We start from the raw sequence: 20,363 nt of genomic DNA, 5'->3' as shown, positions 1-20,363 counted from the left end.
TATGGTAGCATGTGGTGCTACTGTCTGTAGATGCTGAAAAGCATATTTCCTTAAATGGCCTTTCATTCATAGAATCGTATTTGGACCAGAGTTAATGGCCTAGGTCCATTTGCTTTACAAAGATCACATCTCTAGAGTAAGGGTTAATGGGACACTTTTGAGGCTCTTCCACTTGGGACGAGGCAGGGTTGTGCTCTTTCTCCTTTGTTTGCCTTAGCACTCGAGACACTGACATATAGGATCCGCTACTACGCACAAATACATGGTGTTAAAATGGAACCCACATTGGGAAGATGGTATAGCTCTCTTAGACGAGGATATCCTTCTTTATCTGGCAGACCCTAAGTGATCTATTTCTAGAATACTTGACATTCTCCATATATTCGGGACATATTCTGGGGGCCGTATTAATTGGCAAAAATCAGTGTGTTGTCCCCTTACAGACATGAAGCCATCGGAGGCCTGGGACTGCACGATACAATGTGCACATACTGGGTTACGGTACCCTAGAACATACGTTACCAGAGATATAAAGAGGTTTATGTGAAAGAACCTGGGCAGAATGCTAAATGAATACTGGGCAATCAAGCACTGGAGAAAACTCCAGTTGTCGATGGTGGAATGGGCAGCGCTCTATAAAATGATAACTCTACCAAAATGTCTGTATGTGTTGCAAAACACACTATTTGAGGTGCAAGAGGGCTTTTTCGCAGGGGTCGACACTGTTACCAGGTCTCTCCTGTGAGATGTGGGGGCCGCATACAATAGCACTCAAAATCCTTACACGTAGCCCCTATGAAGGAAGTATAGCACTCCCAAATCTGCGGTTTTACTACTAGGCATCCCAAGTGATTGTGGTAAGCAATTGGGCGTTCGAGCAGGAGCCGTTAGTAATGGCAGACAGGAGGACAGTTGCCAAGGGGTTACCCGGCGGCCCTGTATGGGGGACATAACACTATCTGGAGGAACTCTCATACAAACATGGTGGTCAAGATTACACTAAAGATACCCCTGGGGGTCTTACTGGCCCTCTGCGAGGGAGTAAACTTAAGGGCATTTGTGGGTGGGATATGAATGGCATCTACAAACTGAGAGGTATAAGGAGTCAACTGGGCCTGCTGTCGGTGAGGGATATGCAATCCCAATATGACCTGGTGGATGCCCAATACTTTAAATTTATACCGCTATAACACCCACTAGATGGGTGCAGACTGAACCAGACTTGTCTGACTGAGGAATCCTCTCTTAAATACAGGGTGTTGATGGCCCCCCACACATTATCGCAGGTCTATTGCACTCTCCTCAACAACTGTGAGCAGTCCAAAACTCAGCGCAGAGAATGGTGCTTATGGAGTTGCAATCTTTCAGGATCACCACTTCATACCGTATGTGTGTCATGCCTGTGCCTCACACCATTCTGGGACAATATACCACATAAAGTGAGGGTTCGCATAAACCAGGGGAGAAAACTGGACACCCGGGTGGTACTACTGGCACATGGGGGAACAAAAGATACCTACATACATTACATACTATAATACAGCCTGATTCTGGGCCAAGAGGGAAATAATAAAATTATGGGGTGGGGTAAGATACACTGCTTACAGTGATGGAACTGTCCTCCAACATGGACATGTGTGCGGTGGCACCAGACTACAGAACCTGTGGATGCACATAAAGATTTGGGGACTATGGCAGGAGGCTCTCGCGCAAGCCAGAAATGACTCTGGGACAATACTACACCGGCTGACGCTTTGGGATGGCGAGAACGTGGGCTTGCCCGGCTACACCCTCCCTCCACTAAGAATATTCTTAATAATATGTACTGTATCTTAGTTGATGAGCTGCTACCATGAGTTTTTGTAATGCAATCCTAAATAAAAAGAATGAAATAAAAAAATTAAAAAAAGACGTAGGACTATATATAAAAAAGTATACATCCAGGTGTCCACAGGTGAAGAAAGATGGTGATGGGAGCATTTGTTTGAATAGAAGAATGGTTGATGGGTAGGTGTTCAGAGCAGATCATGGTCTGCATCTTCTAGGGTGGTAGCAACAGAAGGATTTGTAAATTAAGACGGTAACCAATGTAGTAAATCAAACACACAAACGGTGGTGGGAGGAATGCTTGCAATAAGTCTATACATACGCAATTGCTCTTAGTAGCATATGCAAATCAGTCGTAACCCCTTCCATGCTTATGACGAGCCCAGCTCGTCATGAGGCACAGTGGCGCTGTGCTCATGATGAGCTGGGCTCGTCATACCGGCCGCGGCCTGCCCACGCGCGATTGATTCCCCGCCTGTGCGGGGGAATCATTCAGTGGGCGGGGTCGTGACGAGCCCAGCTCGTCATGAGCACAGCTCCACTGTGCCTCATGACGATCTGGGCTCGTCACGAGCACCGCGGCGCCGTGCTCCCCCTCCCCCCGCACCGTGGGGGAATTACCCCCGCGGCAAAGTGGTTAACCATGCACCAATAGCAACAGACCTGCCCAAAATGCCAGACCAGACTCCCTTAAAAAAAGCAAGCAACTCAAAATTGGTTCCGTAATGAATGCTGCTCAACAGCCAGGTGAAGCTTGGTTTCAGTGGCACAAATTGCAACTGACCCAAGTTTGGACATACCCTTGCCCCTTAGGGTGTTACATCAAGCACACAAGGGGTGATGGGGGGGGGAGGGTGGGGGTAATGCAACACATCTTAAAGTGTGTGGCTAAAGTATAATGCTTTCAGTCTATTTCTAACTAGGAACAGTGTAAATCAAAGCTTGATAAGCTATTTAGTGAAATCAAGAGGAGGTTAAAAAGATGTGGAATGGCTATTAATAAGAAATAAATTTGACAGCTGATCGATGCCAAAAAGGTGCAGGTTAATAGGCTGACATCACATTCATTCAACATAGCATGTTGTGCGCAACAAGGATGTCCCCTATCCCCACTCCTAATCTCCTTTTATATGGAACCCCTAGCTGAGAGGATCAGTAGGAAACCTTTAATCATTGGAATTACCATGGCCCACCAGGAACATAAAACTGCACCCTACGCGGACGATGTCATGATCGCCCTCAAGCAACCACACTCATCTATACCGTCCCACCTGCAGGAATTTGAATCATTTGGTAAAGTCATTGGCTTCAAAGTCAACATACAGAAATCATAGGCCCTCAAACTCACCATCCCTCAAAGTTATAGACACCAGTAAGAGTTCCTCTGGACCCTATCATAGGCGACCCAAGGGGTACCGCATCGGGGCTTGCAAATACACTCCACAGTGGAGAAAAGGCATAGCGCAACTATGCCTCTCAGCTACTACTCGCTCCGATTTACAATTACTTACTTCGTGGTAGAGGAGGTAGGACTGGGCATTCCTCACTTAACTCGTTATTATCAGGCAGCTCAATTGAGCAATCTGGTGGAATGGAATAGGGACTGTACAGAAAAGCACTGGTGTATTATTGAGCAGGCGACCGCAGGTATCCACATTTAGAAAATCCCATGGTTGCCACGTAAGCACCATCTTCGAGGGGTCTACATCTCTCCCGTAGTGAGGGCTAAGCGTGGGACCTGGGATAGAGTTACATTGATGACAAAATTCTGCACCCACATTTTGCCGGAAACTCCCATCATGGGGAACCCTGACTTTCCCCCCGTAATGCGGGGAATGACATATCTTCCTTAGCAGGTAGCTAATTATAAGAGTGTGGGGAACTTCTTTTACCACCAAAGCTTGACAAACTTCTCACAACTCTGTTCTAACTATGGACCCCCACACAGGGAATATTGGCATTATGTTGCCATGAGACACCGTTTGATCCGACCCCATATTCGCCCCATGCTAGCAGGCCTCTCACTCCTTTTGAAAAGTGTCTCCGCACCCCACACACAGACAAGGGTCTTTTATTCGACATTTATGCTTTCCTAAGCACTCCCCCGGGCAATGTCAAATTCTCGGCTCAGTTACGTTGGGAATTAAAATGTGAACGACATTTTACCCCAAAAGAGTGGGTAGATATCTTATACAAGGCCTGCACATCCGTCTATAGCGCTTCTGGAAAACAGACCTTACTTGAACTAGCACACTACTGTTACTACACCTCAGCTCGAGTAGCTAAGAGGAAAAGACATGGAAATGATGGCGGTTGGCACAATTACGGGCATCCAGCCACACTGACCCATATTCCATGGCATTGCCTTACACTGGAGTGTTAATGGTCAGACATTCGAGCAGACACTAATGCAATGTAGAAGATTAATATACCCAGGTATCCTAGGTATATTTTACAGGGGTTCCTGAATGCTTTGACATACTCCCTCCGCTCTGAAGAGGGAGGGCCATCATGCTCACCTTGTGTGCAGCCAAACAGGTCCTTTTTCCAAGTGGGGCACAGACAACTCACCCACTCACATGGACTGTCTACACAAACATTGGGGGGTTCTTGGAATGGAGCAACTAACAGCTGCAGTTGAACACAAGCTGCCCCAATTTCATAAGAAGTGGGCCCCCTGCATAAAATTATTGGCGAGAGACTTCAGGGAACTGTCCTGTCTGGCCTATCTGCTGATTCTTCGACTTACACTTTCTGCAAACGATGCTAAGTGAGCCACTGAGATTGGGTTATGGACCATTGTGCATCTCCCCAGACCGATGGTTAAGTCTTCAGGACTTCCACCCGCACCTGGACATTACTCCCTTACCCTCTATGCTACCCGCCCCCTTCTTTGGACATTAATACCTTTCTCCTTTCTCCCTCCCCCTCTCCTTTTCTCCCTTTCTCAGTCTGCCTCCCTACATTATACTACGCCCCATCGGCCTATGAATGTAGGTGGTGTGAGGTTCTGCATTATTTATCTTTCTGAAAACCAATAAAATAGATTTAAACCTAAAATTGGAAGCAAGGCATACATTGGAACATCCGCCTTTAGTAAGAAAGACTGTCTGAGGTACCTTGACAGACCACACAATGTGAGTTGAGTAGTCAGTCACTAGACTCTAAATCGAGCGGGTAGACAGCAAGTTTGACAGATAGGGTAATTCACCACTTTTGTGAGTCGTGCCCCGTCTGCCAAATTCAAAATAAGGCCCTTTGCCATCAATAACATGGTGATAACTCTTTATTTCTATTATGCATGTTTGCCACACTTTGTGCACTGCAACCTCACTCACCAACATAGTACCAAACAAGTTTTGTGAAAATTATAAAAAAGGAAAGCAGGATGTTTTTTTAAATATCAAGAACATTTAGGCGGTAGAAGAAGCATATTATGGATGGTTAACTCTGTCCTGTTTTTCCACAATCTTCTCAAAATAATTTACAGAATGATGTTAACTTCTTTGAGTTTACATTTGCGAATGTGGATGCCCTTTTCTTTTGAATGAGTATGAATGAATCAGTAGTGTAGGAAATCCACCTCCTCTGCGTGTCACCCCAGAGTTTTCACCTTTTGCTTGACCCTATATTTTTGCTGACCTTAGCCATGACTTTTCCCCTGCTAACTAGCAGTAAAGTAGCTATGCTCCCCCTTAACAATGGTTACATTGGCTTATTTCTGATTGGCATATTTAACATGCCTGTAAGCCTGTAGTATATGGTGTTGAAAGTGCAACCAGAGCTAGAAGTTAAATGTCACTGTGGACTGGAGCATATATTGTTCCATTTACAATAGAGGCAGGGTAAACATGCAATGTGCAACCTTACTGCTACAATTTCAATCTTCAATACTGCCTGGTAAAATAACCCTCTTCGACAGGTAAAAACATCCCTCTATAATATTAGTATGTCACCCCTGTGTAGGCCTTGTAGCCCACAAGGCAGGATGTATGGTATTTAAAAGAAGGACATGTAGAAAACTATTACCAATTTCCTAAAGTGACAAATCCCTGAAACCTATTTTTACAGCACAAGCATAACTGTTCTATGTAGGAAACCAGTGTACACACTAAAGTACTAATACTATCTTTGGAATAGGACCAACTAGAAAAATAATTAAACCATTATTTTTAATAGTTATTAAAAATGCAATTTAATTGTGAAAGCTGTTTTTATATAAATACTAAGGAAAAGTAACTTTTAGAAAGTTACCCTTTACTTGCCTGAACTGTCAAAAAGACTAACTAGCATAAGCCTCTAAAAGCTGTCAGCCTGTGCTCACTGTTGAAGAGGTATGAAGCAGCTGTGAACTCCCTTTCAGGAGCAAACAGTAGGCTATCGTGAATGGGCACAGATAACTCACCTGAACTCCACAGAATATGCAAGGTAGGAGCTGTAGGCACGAATTTGACATTACAGTGTCGTACTCTGCATGACAGGTCTGTTGAGCCATGTGAAACACTTAGAGCACATTTGAAAGGCAGAGAATTGGATGCCATGACAATTCTTGAGAATGCATTATCCAGTTGCCGACGGGCTCTGTTTTTACCCTACCAGACTACGGTCTCAGGGTTTTGTTTTGGACACAGTGGCTGCCTCAAACTGTACTTTAATATTCAGTGTCGGATGCCACTAGGATTTCCATAGTGCACTACATACACACAGCCGAAGTTAACTGTGGTTGAAGACTTTCGCCATCTTAAAAACATCTTGACACATTTTATTTTGAGCCTGGTTGCAGTGAGGCACACAGGAACCACTAAAAAGTGGGTAACGCTGGCCCCGGAAACTTTTATCCTCCTGGTTAGGTTTGGCCAGGATTCACTCAGACTCACTTGCTAGTGCCAGGCATAACTATGCTGTTCCTAGGCCCTCACATCAGAATACTTTCTGGACCTGCAGAAGGTCAGAAGAGAACTAGACCTGCTGTCTGTTACCAGAGAGGTACTCTGAAGAACTGGACCCACTCCTTCTTGTACCCAGGACAGAAATGTGGACTTCAAGTGCTGGTTGACTGACCTCCTGTGTAGCTGCAGGTAGGTAACATGCTGCAAGAGGCCTTTTATGGGAAGCACTTAGCTGACCAATGGAAACTGTACCAGCTCTGGGCGTTGCCATTGGCCTGACACCCCTAAGAGGTCCTCGGCAACTGTAGAAGTGTATTCCTGTGGTGGATTGAGACTTAAAGGAATAAGCTCAAAGTAAAATCTTTGACTCGGACAAACCCGGCTGGTATATCTGACCCATGCTTCATCATGGTCAGTCTCAAATTGTGCCTGGGTCTCAGTCTACAGCAACCATTGACTAACATTGGTGCTTTGTGCTTTTTGGTGGTATTTCTACTTAAAACTTTAAAAATGTATATCTCATGTCGCCTATATTGAATTTTTGTAATTTGGTTTATTACGTTTTACTCTACTTTTCTAATTCAGTTTGTTTTTATTGTTTTGCATTTTGAATTTATTACTGTTTTGTTACTGCATAAATATCTTATACATTGCCCTAAATTAAGCCTTTCTGCTCTGTGCCATAGACACTAGGGGGTTACAAGCACATTCATTTAGTGGCTTTGAGGGTTCACCCCGACAGGGGTTGTGGTTATTCCTTTAAGTGGGTAGTCACCCACCCCAAATAATAAACCAACTTCTTAGATGTAGGAATCAGTGTTTTTTCCCCATGTCTAAAGAAAGAATAGCCAACAGCATTAAGCACAGGTGTGCCATTTCAATGTAGAAGCACCATTTAAAGCATGGTTGGTGAGAATAGAAGTAGTTCTGTTTCCCCACCACATTTTCAACAAAGCAGACTCCATTATCGCACCCCATCTTCGAGAAGTCATCAACTGCTCCCTCAACTCCGCTACCTTCCCGGAAAGCTGGAAACATGCCGAACTCAGGGCCCTCCTGAAGAAACCCAGAGCAGACCCCACTGAACTTAAGAACTACCGCCCCATTTCGCTCCTCCCATTCCCTGCCAAAGTAATTGAAAAAGCCATCAACAGTCAACTCGCTGCCTTCCTCGAATCCAACAAATCCCTCGACCCTTCACAGTCTGGCTTCCGAGCCAAACAGCACCGAGACCGCCCTCATCGCAGCAACAGATGATATTCGAACTCTACTGGACAACGGAGAAACAGCTGCCCTCATCCTACTTGACCTCTCCGCAGCCTTCGACACAGTCTGTCACAGCACCCTTATACAACGCCTCAGCAACGTCGGAATACAAGGAAAAGCACTGGACTGGATCATCTCTTTCCTCGCCGGAAGAACCCAGAGAGTCCGCCTCCCCCCTTTTAGATCAGAGGCCACCGAAGTCATCTGCGGCGTACCACAAGGATCATCACTCAGCCCCACCCTCTTCAACGTATACATGAGTCCCCTCGCATCCATCGCGCGCCAACACAACCTCAACATCATCTCCTACGCAGACGACACCCAGCTGATCCTCTCCCTCACCAAAGACCCAAACACCGCCAAAACCAACCTACACGAAGGGATGAAAGAAGTAGCCGAGTGGATGAAGAACAGCCGTTTAAAGCTGAACTCGGACAAAACGGAAGTCCTCATCTTAGGATCATCCCCTTCCGCCTGGGACGACTTATGGTGGCCATCGGCCCTGGGAACCGCACCCATACCAACGGATCACGCACATAACCTGGGCTTCATCCTGGACTCCTCCCTCTCAATGACCAGACAAGTCAACGCCGTATCATCATCATGCTTCAACATCCTACGTATGCTCAAAAAAATCTTCCGCTGGATCCCCACCGAAACAAGAAAGACGGTCACCCATGCACTGGTCACAAGCCGACTGGACTACGGAAACACCCTTTACGCCGAAACCACAGCCAAACTACAGAAAAAACTCCAACGCATCCAAAACGCCTCAGCCAGACTCATCCTAGACGTCCCCCGTCAAGCTCACATTTCCGTTCACCTGAAAGACCTCCACTGGCTCCCCGTCAACAAGAGAATAACGTTCCGTCTCCTCACCCACGCACACAAAGCCCTCTACGACCTAGGACCCGAATACCTCAACACCCCCACCCGCCAACTTCGATAGTCCAATCAAGCCCTCGCCGCAATTCCACGCTTCCAAAGATCCACCATGGGGGGAAGATCCTTCTCCTACTTAGCGGCCAAGACCTGGAATTCTCTCCCCACCCACCTCCGCCTTACACAGAACCACCTCCCCTTCAGAAAACAACTAGAAACTTGGATATTCGATAAGTAAAGTACCCCCCCCCTCCCTCAAGCGCCTTGAGACCCTCTGGGTGAATAATGCGCTATACAAATTTTTAAACTTTTAAACTTAAACTTGTTTATACCAGTTATATTTGACAAGTGTTCTTATACTTAAAATAGCTCTGGTGCGGTTAGACAAAAACAGAGAAAATGGTAAACTCGAGACCTCCTTACGTGCTCCGAGAAGAAGCGTTTAGAGAAGGATGCCACAATCCTCTGAGCTTCTAAACCAGCAGCTGTCCTTGCCTTGTATTCCTCCAACCAATCCACATTGTCTGCTTGAGTGTAGTACTTCTGAAGCAATGGCCACCTGCACAAAAAGGAAGATGGTTCAGGGACACGTCTGGAAGAACAAGATAAGTTAAAGGTGAAATTAAGCAGAAATATAGGAGACTATCACCTTCTTATGATCAGGTCTCACTCCTAGAGGCATTTCAAACTTTGTAAGTGCACAATGTGTTGTCAAGAAGAGGCAACGTCAATCTGAAGTGATAATTTGTAGGATTTCAAAGGTCTCAAGAAATTGAGGCCATTCCAAAAACTCCCAAAGAACTGACAAAAGTTCTGCTGCATTTAAAGAGGAACTCTGATTAACCATAAGGCTGTCGGCCACAAGTGCTTCTCCAGACTCTCTTCCCTCAACAACCCTGTGGAAACTAGAAAATACTCAGAAGTTGGAATGACAACTGATCGTTATTAAAAAATATCTGAATATAGAGAGGAAACCACTCACTGGCCTCCATTCTCTCCTCCTCCAACCAATTAAATTAATTAAAAACATATTTCACCCATTGGTTTCAGCTTTGAGCAGAAACCAATACTATAATCATAAAATTGCTGGGCTCGGGGCGGGGAAGTTACGGATGGAGTGGAATGTAAATGTTGGATAGCCTATATAACCAAGAATACCACAGTAACTTGTCAACTTTTTCAGCTCTTTAGACTAGATTGCCAAATAAGACATCATGAAACTAGTACTGCAAGACAACCCGAGAGGCCAACTGATGACTAAAGAGACTGCTCTGTTGAAGCCACATTACGGGAGCAGTGCTTTTCAAAAGAGCATGCTTTATGATCTACATAGCTAACTTACACATCTTCAAAACTGAGATGTATTTTTAAGGCTACGTAAACTGCCATTAATCTGGTGGTGAGGAACAAAGGAAGGGACATCTTCCACTTAATACTGAAACCCATAATAAACACATAAGATGAATGAATTTCCACTGAGAGCAGAAGTCTTCATTTTTTATTTCAAAAATATTTATAGTATTCTTACCCTTTACAGTCCTCACTTCGAAGCTGATTAAACATGAAAGTCTTTCATTCAAGACCCTCCTTTTTAAAGATATGCTAAAAAAAAATCCCAAGTTTGGTTTTCCTTTTCCTTCAAAAGTAACAGCCTTTGCAAAGTGTGTCAGCTTCATCGAAGTCAATACTTGTTAAAATACCTCTCTTCAATTGTGAAGCACTACAATCCAAAGCTGACCTGACTGCCTTTAACCACTTATGTCATAATTAAATCTTGCACATCTTTTACACTGATTTCCCCCCAAGCATCTCCATGATCTGTTCATGTTCCTAAAACCAAGATCTTGTTTCCAGAGTCCAGCTTTGTTCAGTTCTTGCTGTGATCCTGTTAGGATTTTGCCTATATGATTTTCCTGCCTCTTCATCACTCTTGTCTGTACAAGAGTGGCCATGATGGAGGGCATGAACCAAAAACTCCATACATGTTCTCTCACTTTCATGAAACCATCATCACTCTGTGGACTGAAACCTGGTCATATACCACTGCTGGGAAAGTTCTGCATATCTCAAATGCCACTCCACTAGGCACACTCAGTCACATTCTCGCTCAGCCAACTCTTACAAATATATATGTAGTTAGCTCTCCACTAATTACTGTAGCAGCCATAGTCAGTCAGCCAGGAGATACCAATGCTGACAAGAGAAAAGACTGGCACTTTTTGAAATGTTAATGTTAAAATGAAAGACATGCTTGGACGATTAGCCATGACCAGGTCTACTGGCCCATTTCCCCTACTCCCTCTGGTATCCAATGGCTTATATAGCTCAATTCCTTTTGATCTATTTCAAGATAGGATGGATGGACAGCAATGATGGTCGAGGGGTCAACAGGAAAAATGTGATGCCAAAGGACTTAAAAGTGCAAGAGTCAATGTAGTGAAGAGGTTTACGGTCTTACAACCCAGCCTCCTACACAGCAGCAAATTAATTTGAAGATTACATAGCACCTAGAAATAGAGTTTGGTGAGGGTCTTCGAAAACTATCATGAATAATTCATGGGCCTAACTAAAAACGTTCTTTAGCATGGATTGGTCAAACAAGAATCCAGTCTGCAAGTAACATCCACACAACGTGTTTAAATAACTCTTGCAACAGAATACCAGGATCCCATTAACACGGTTGTATTCTACAGCATAGGAGTGCCCAGCATTTAATGGCGAAATCAAATGTCTGTTTGATTAGGCTCTGTCCAACACATGTATCAGTCTTATTGAAGTAACAGAGGAGCAGTAGGACTTCCTCGCACCAATCACTGATCCGTGTATTGAGAAAAACAAATACTTTAGAGATTCAAATAGGTCAAGACGTCTTCATGGCCTCAATACAAAACCTAAGTGGAGATAATAGGCCAAATTGGACTGTTTCAATTTGGGATTGAACCCTCTGGTAAACAAAGCTCAGATGCCTTGTGTGAGGTTCCAGATACAAATGTGGAAAAATGCATCTCACGGAGGTTTATGGAAGTTACTCTGTTGTATGGATATTTGTGGCTACATAACCACACTGAACCATTCCTTACAGAAGAAAGTTTCAAAAATAGGTACACAGAAGTACGCAGTATGAAAAAGAGGGACACAAATTTAGAGTACTGCCCATGTAAAGGGGTTGTTCTTGAGTACTAAATTAACAGTTATCGGTTAATAGAAAACATCTTCGAACAACATCAAATTATAATTATTATTATTATTAGCAACATTACTAAGGGTATGGCTACCTGTATCGGGCTTCCCAGCGATAGCCGTCCCTGCCATAGACCATCCCTCTTAAATAAACAGGTGAGTTTTCAGTTACTTTCTGAAGCTAGATAGTTTGTCATCCAGTCTAAGAATGACAGACAGAGTTCCACAGCTTGGGAGCCAGGTAGGTAAAGGACCGGCCACCACTTCTGGCCCTCTTAACCCTTGGAACGGTGAGAAGACCTAGATTGGCAGACCTAAGACTTCTGTTTGATAAGATTATGAAGAAGCTGTGGACCAGATCCATATTTTGCATGGTGAGCCAAACATAGTGCCTTGAATTGCTATCTTCTGTTTATCGGCAGTCAGTGCAATGTGGCAAATTAGAAACGTCTTATAGCCACATTAAATTGGAAACTGCAAAACCTTCTTCAATTTTAAATTCAAAGGAGTGTAAAACGGAAAAGGACAAGGTGCAAAAGGGAGTTTGCACCAGAGTCAGATAACAGAAAGATACAAGGAGTCAAGCAAGATCTCGCTCCTAATACAAAAGGTGGCTTGCTAAGCCAAAAAGAGAAGTTTCTCCAAATAAAGGGATCAGTGACTCGGTGTGCTTCTTTTGGTCATTAGATGTCAAAAGATGCATGCAATGATCTAACCTCAGAAGACTTGAAAGCAGCAACTGAAATCATCTGAACACGGCAAGGCTACGATGGTAGGTTGTAAAACTGTCTGAGAAATGCTTCCCATAGGTTTGTAACATCCTAATTTGTAAAATTAATGTGGATATGTTTTTTTTTTCCATCAAATGATAGATCCAACATCAGGTGGTACTTATGGTACAGGAGGACAGCACCAGTGCCAATCTTAACCACGCCAAGCAGAGGCATGCCTGTGGAGGCCATATTATCAGGAGTCAAGGATTAGTTGAAAGGCAAGAGCAAGACCTGCTGCATAAGTACGTGGTGCATTAGGAGGACAGTCTCACAAATGCTTTGCTATGTTATGGTCAAAGCTACATGTATGTATGTGTGTATGTATTGGAGATTTATATAGCGTGCTGCTACCCAACAAGGGTCTCCTGGCGCTGAACAGGACAGCAAGTAGAGAGCCACAGAGGCTGCTAAACAAACCCTAAGACAGAGAATCAGGCATGGCAGCTAAAGAGCAAGGTACTCAGGTTCTTACAGAAGGTGAGGAAAGAATGACAGTTCCTGAGTGCAGCAGGAAGAGGGTTCCAGAGTTTCGAGCCCAGGTAAGTAAATGAGCAGCCTTTCATATGGGCAATACAAAACCTGGGCAATGTAAACAGTGAGAGGCTGTATGATCTCAACTGTCGGGTGGGCACATAGGGTTTCACCAGGCCCTGGATGTAAGTAGTGGCCAAGCCATGTTTGGCCCAGAACATACAGCCTAAGGCCTGGAGTTCGATATGCTTATTCACCCTAAGCCAGTGTAGTTTGTGAAGCAGTGGTGACACTGAAGCGTATCTAGGTGGCCAAAAAGTAAAATATAAGGAGAGCTGTCGCATTCTGGATGATCTGCAAGCGTCGGATCGAGGATTTGTCTGCGCTCAGGTATAAAATATTGATGTAGGGCAGTCTGGATATCACCAAAGCCTGCATCACTGTCCTCTGGGTAGGATTAGCCAAAGGATCTTTTTAAGCCATTTGAGAACAGAGAAGCAGGTGGCCATGACCCCCGACACCTGATGCTTGAGGGAGAGGTTATCGATGATAAAACAAAGATTCTTAACCTTAGTTACTGGAGCGGGCAATGTTCCCAGGGCATCCGGCCAGTGATTAACTCCCCAGAGTTCGAGGTTGTTGCCCAGAACCAGGACCTCGGTTTTATTGCCATAAACCTTCAGAACATTTCTAGTCATCCAGATGGAGACATTTCTCAGGCCAAGCTGGAGAAGGGAGGGATCTTGATGCTGAGCAGTCGATAATGAGAAGATAATATGAGTATCGTCAGCATATGAAAAGATAGTGAGACCCGACTTCTCAGCTACGTCTGTCAAAGGGCAACCGTACATATTGAAGAGCAATGGGCTCAAAATAGATCCCTGAGGAACTCCGGAGGTTAACGCTACGGTCTATCTAGTATTTGTCGAGGAAGACCTGAAAAGTGTGATCTTTAGAAAGGCAATTAACCACCTCAAAGCCAAACTCTCAATGCCTTAAGCCTCAAGACAATCAGTCAAGATGGAGTGTGACACTGTATCGATAGCCACACTTAGGTCAAGCAGGACGAGGGTGCAGGGCTCGAAAAATCCCAAAAATGGTACTAGTTCTACAGGTCTAGTACCTTGAAAAATCTCCTCGACCTAACTGCAACCTACTTGACCTCCATCTCTGAAAGCGAAGCAAATGTGACAAGAAAACAAGATTGAAAGGCATCTTTATTGCTCATTAACTATGTGAACAATAAAAATGCCTTTAAATATTTTTATCTTGTCACATTTGCTCCGTTTTCCGAGACAGAGGACAAAAGTTAGTTTGTCTTCCTACTCGCCAGAAAGGGAAAGTAGGACCTAAAAACAGCTCGCCCTCGTTAAATTAAGCTCGCATATGTGAGCGGTCGAGTGGATTTTTCGAGCCCTGGGGTGGCAGTACAGCCGGAGTCGAGCTGTGGCCCAAGACATTCGTGACCCTGAGCAGGGTAGATTCGGTACTATGGTCAGCCCTAAAACCGGACTATGAAGCATGAAGCCAATTACGGGTCGCAACAAAAGAGGAGAGTTGGAAATTAACATGCCTTTCCAGTATCTTAGAAATAACATAGAGAAGGGAGATTGGGCGAAAATTTGACCAGCAGAGGGAAACAAGATCACTCTTCTTCAAAGGAAAGACCAGATCATGTTTCCAACTCTGCGGTACATGCCCTGTACTCAAGGATGTGTTGAGGAGGTTAAATATCACGGTAAGGGCAGCATTGTCTTGGAGTCGGAGTTTAGAGGGAGGAAGGGGATCAAGCGGAAAGCCGGACTTCATGGATCCCAGGGCAGATTGCAGTGTTACCAGGTCCAAAGAGGACCATACCCTAATTCGGAAAGGTTCCTCAGACTGAATATCCAGGGGGTATACGTCCTGGTGCCTATCTGCTTGAGTTGCAGGGAATGTTAGGTTCTATAGTTGGTAAGTGTCTACCTCTAGTTAACGATGGAAGGACTCGACTTTATGTTGGAAAAACGTTGCTATCTCATCACACTGATGTTGAGAGAGAGAAGGAGTTGGCAGAAAATTGCTGGCTGCCGAAAGCTTGTTCACAACTTTTAACAAAGTTTTCTGGCAGTGTTGGGAGTTCGCAATCCTCTCCGTGAAGTAAGTTTCACGAGCAGCTTGCAAACGGCATGTGATTTCTTCAATGCTTCCATATCGTATGACTTAGCCTCAAGCGCGTAGTGTTTCCTCCATTGTCTTTCTAAGGTTTAGTAGAGTTTTTTTATCTTGTCTGAGGGAGGCAGTAAACCAAGGGGCGGCAGGATGCATTCTACATTGTGGTTTAGATGAAATTGGCAGGATCGAATCGGTAGCCTTCGTAAGCATCCAAACATTTGCACTAACCTGCTGTAGGTTTGGTTGTTGCTCTGGGGGTGTACACCAATGAGAGTCCTGTCCTTTGAAAACATTTCCCAATGCAGGTAGATCAGGGTCATTCTAAAATCCAAACTCCACACAAAGACAATTGATATTGTTGAAGGGGGCAGTACATACCATTCTCTGGGAGTGGGTTCAGTTGATAAGACTGAATTATTAAATTTGAAAGAAATTATTACAGATTTTTGGTAAGGCCAAATCTTATACAATTTTCACATCAAATCAGCTAGAAGGCACAAGAAAAGTTCAACAAAAGAAATAGCCGCTTTTGACTATTCTAAAAGATTCACTTCCAGAGCTATAGTGCTCGCTATGTAAGACACTATTGTGAGGATGCCGTTTTTGCTACCTTTCATTTAGTCGCTGAATGAAATGCAATACAGTGGTCTATTTGAAGGTAGTAGGGGGTATATGAAGCCACCCAACATTAATACTACTTTAGCAAAAACATCAAAAGTCCAAATGAAGGAAGAGGAATACTGAAAGAAGTACTCATTAATATGCTCCACGGAGGGTGCTATCATTAGGAGAGTTGTTTAACATTTGATTTGATTCCGCCACTGGACACTGGGTGATGGACCTCCGGGGAAGAGACTGAGGGGCCGCTGACTGCGGAGAGTCCCTTACCCCGACGCGCAAGTACACTGTTTCGGGGTTGGGGCATGCACTCTGCTCAGTTGGGGGGGCGGGCAGTTTTGAGTCCGTATAGCAGGGGGGCAGGGAGGGGGGTGAGTAGGGGAAGGGGGATGGTTATTGTTCGGGACCAGTTGGTCCTAAAAGTTAAAGGTTTGACACATGCACATGCTGATTGGTATGACACTGCCTCTGCACAGCACCACATGACACAGGGGGGGTCACATGACAATAGGCATCCTGGCGTTGCACCTGCTTTGTTCCTGCCCAAACACACTGCCCCGAACACAGGGAGTTGGGCCCGCTGCCGGATGAGATCCTTCCATGGGACACGGGATGGGCCAAACCCTGCGGCACTTCTCAGGCCCCGTTACCAACGGTTGCCATGGCCAGGGTAGATAATCTCACCCCGCCAGCCCCGCTGCAAATTATGTCCTGGAACGTCAGGGGCCTGGGCGATAAGATCAAGAGAGGCCTGGTGCTACAGGGAATTAGGAGGCAGGGACCCGCCCTGGTTCTTTTGCAAGAAACACACCTAGTGGGGGCGGCCACACAGGCACTGCATAGGCGGGGATACCGCATGATTGCGCACGCAGAATTCACCTCAGGGTCTCGCGGTACTGGCATACTGCTGCGAAAATCCTCCCAATACATAGTGAAATCCACGAAGACAGACGACCAGGGCCGCTTCGCGGCGGTGCATGGCCAGTGGGAGGGAAGGCCACTGAACGTGGTCTCTGTCTACATCCCACCGGCGCTACAGGCTGTGGCGCTGCCAGACCTTGGCAAGTTCCTCTTAGGACTCCCTGAAGGAGAACTACTCATAGGCGGAGACTTTAACACAACACTACATAACATCCATGATCGGTTCCCAGTACGAACACACACAGATGGTCCTAGCAAGCTCCAGACTTTTCTGGAAGCGCAAGGGTTAGTGGATGTGTGGCGTCTGCTGAACCCGGAGCAACAGCAATACACTTACTACTCGGCGACGCACAATAGCCTCTCAAGGATAGATTACTTTCTCACACCAGGGAACGGTCTCCTCACCATTGACGAAGCGAAGATACAACCGAGGGGTATTTCGGATCATTCACCGATCACTTTAACCATGTCTAGTGCAGGCACCAAACGCAAGAGGATATATCCGATATTTCCAGGGTATCTTAAAATTCCATCTATTAGTAAAGATCTGAAGAAAGCAACCCGACAATATTTCGAGGAGAATCAATCCTCGGTAGACTCCCCTTCAGTATTATGGGAAGCGTATAAAACAGTGTTCAGGGGGCAAGCAATTGTGGTGATAACAAACCACAAGAGAACGCTAGGGAGGGAAGCTTTGGAGCTGGAATTGGGCCTAGAGAGGGCTAACACTGCCCATATGGCTGACCCATCAGACGACACACTACACTCCTTGCAGCTACACCAACGCCGCCTGAATGACCATCTGAGGAGAGTTACCTTGGCGGACATCGCCGCCACTAAACACAGAGTCTACGACATTGGGGATAAAGCCAGTAAGCTCCTAGCGTGGCTGGGCAGGAAGCAGGGGGGAGGCAGGAGTATACTGCAAATCACTGACACTCATGGGATAGTGCATACACAGCCGGAGGAAATAGTAGACACATTGGCAGATCACTTTAGCGAAGTATATACCCCAACGGTAGACGTGACGGAGGAAGAAGCCCGAGCCGCCCTCGGTCACTTGTCTATGCCGACGCTGACAGAGGAGGCAGCGAAGGACCTTGATGCCACCTTGACAACTGATGAAATTCAGTTGGCAATCAACTCCCTCCTAACGGAGTGCCTATTGAATGGTTTAAAGCAATGTCGGAGTCCCTGGGTGAACCCCTTCTCCAGATGTATGAGGAAAGTAGGACAAAGGGTACACTGCCCCCAGATCAACGGATGGCGACCATAGTTGCCATCCCAAAGCCGGGTAAACCGCCTAATGACTGTAAGTCCTATAGGCCTATCTCGCTCCTGAACCCGGAGGCAAAAATAATAGCGAAAGTGCTGGCGAACAGACTCATGCCGTACTTAGGCCAGCTGATCCACCCGGACCAGTCTGGCTTTATGCCACACAGAAGTACGGCCTTGAATCTTCGTAGGGTGCACGGAGAGTTTGCGAGAACCCCTCTGTTGAAGGAACCAGCAGCGATATTGTCATTGGATGCTAAAATGGCGTTTGACATGGTGGAGTGGTGCTATCTCTTCGCGGTGCTCACCCACATGGGGTTTGGACCCACCTTTATCTCCTGGATCAGGTTACTCTACAAGGACCCAGTGGCAAGAGTAGTGGCAAATGGTCATATATCGCGTGAAATACGTCTGGGACGGGGAACTCGGCAGGGATGCCCACTCTCACCCCTCCTCTTCGCATTGGTCCTAGAACCACTTGCAGTTACCATTCGAACTACGCCGCTTCTGAGGGGAATTAGATGGGATCAACACTGGGAAGATAGAGTGTCCTTATACGCGGACGATATGTTGATTTACCTCACGGACTTGGAGAACAGCCTTCCGAACCTCCTAGCACTATGCAACTCACATGGGCGAGTGTCCGGCTACACTATTAATTGGTCTAAATCAATAATCTACGAGCTCAAAGGGCCGATCCCGCCCCTTCCGGAGTCTTGCCCTCTGGAGGTGGCCCATACCTCCTTTAAATACCTAGGAATATATGTCACCCGAGATGCCACAGAATTCACTGCACTCAATCTGCAACCCCCTCTAACTCGGCTACGTAATGACGTGCAGCACTGGAAGGAACTTCCGTTAACATTGCTGGGCAGAGCAGCATTATTTAAAATGATGGCGCTACCGCGCTTTTTGTACATACTTGAAAATACTCCAACATTGGTACCCACCAGCTACTTCCAGAAGGTGACTGCACTGATATCGAGTTTACTATGTGGGACTCGACCAGCCCGAATAGCCCACACGAAACTTAACAGGAGCTGGTATGATGGCGGGATTGCACTGCCTAATATGCAGCTGTACTACTGGGCGGCCCAACTCAAGATCCTCAACCAGTGGATCCACGCCCCGCAGGACGACCCAGCATTCAAGTCAGACAGGGCACAACTGGGCGCCAACAGTTTACTGGCGCCTCTGTATCACAAGGGTACGGCGGCGAAACTCATAGGACCCACCAAACATACCGTGCAGCTTTGGTACAGGGCGCAAACGAAACTAGACTGGGAAGGGACCATCACGAAACTCACACCACTGTGGGACACTAAGACACTGGGCCACTTGCGGCGTACTAAGGGTTTCACCCAGTGGGACAACATTGGGATATCAACAGTGGGGGACATGTGGACTAAAGACGGAGTGGTCCCGTTTGCGTCCCTTCAGGAACAGTATGAAATGGGGAACACTGAGCTGTATAGGTATGTACAAATTAGGCATGCCCTCCAGGCGGCGATCCCACCGAATACGATACCCCCCGAGTCCTCGCCGCTGGAATACCGTCTGCTTACAGACTATATGCAGGAAGGTGCAACTTCCTTAACATATCGTAAGTTGCTTAATAAGCTACCTGACCCCCTGGAGAAATTGAAGGGCAAATGGGTGGAAGACGTCAGAGATTTTGACGACTCCGAATGGAACGCTGCCATTGCATCCCCGCATGAGGCTGGCATCTCAGCTAAATTCCGCCTGGTACAATTAAAAATCCTACATAGGATATACTATACGAGACCTACTCTACACAAATTGCAGAGGGCAGATCATCCCTATTGTCTCAGGGGCTGCGGTGAGGAAGGCACTTTCATGCACACACTTTGGAGCTGCACGGGCGTTGTGAGTTACTGGCAGCGAGTACTCCGCACTATCGCTCAAACACTTAACACCTCACTGACACTGGACCCATGTGTATGCCTGTTGAACGTGTGGGGACCTACAGATCTAACGTTTTATGGGAGGGTTTGGACAACGATAGGCCTCATGACGGCCAAACGAGACATTGCACAAAAATGGGGGGCGGTAGAGCTCCCCACCTTGGCACAATGGAGCAGAAACA

At 45.9% G+C, this 20,363-nt stretch overlaps 1 protein-coding gene across 3 annotated transcripts in view; it reads right to left on the bottom strand.

Annotated features, from left to right (window-relative positions):
* The window catches only part of FBXO21 (F-box protein 21), a 179,000-nt gene that overhangs the window by 149,889 nt on the left and 8,748 nt on the right, over positions 1–20,363 (bottom strand). For 2 of the 3 annotated variants that reach the window (XM_078667123.1, XM_078667125.1), the window contains exon 2: positions 9,288–9,423. In XM_078667123.1, the coding sequence (XP_078523249.1) occupies positions 9,288–9,423 (136 nt within the window). Of the gene's footprint in view, positions 1–9,279; positions 9,424–20,363 lie in introns of all 3 variants that reach the window. The other variant, XM_078667124.1, reaches the window with a different exon arrangement.

This window comes from Lissotriton helveticus, chromosome 11 (genome assembly GCF_964261635.1).
Source record: "Lissotriton helveticus chromosome 11, aLisHel1.1, whole genome shotgun sequence".
Lineage (NCBI taxonomy): Eukaryota > Metazoa > Chordata > Amphibia > Caudata > Salamandridae > Lissotriton > Lissotriton helveticus.
Note: the sequence above shows the minus strand (reverse complement) of the source record. Positions and strands in the feature narration are given on the sequence as shown.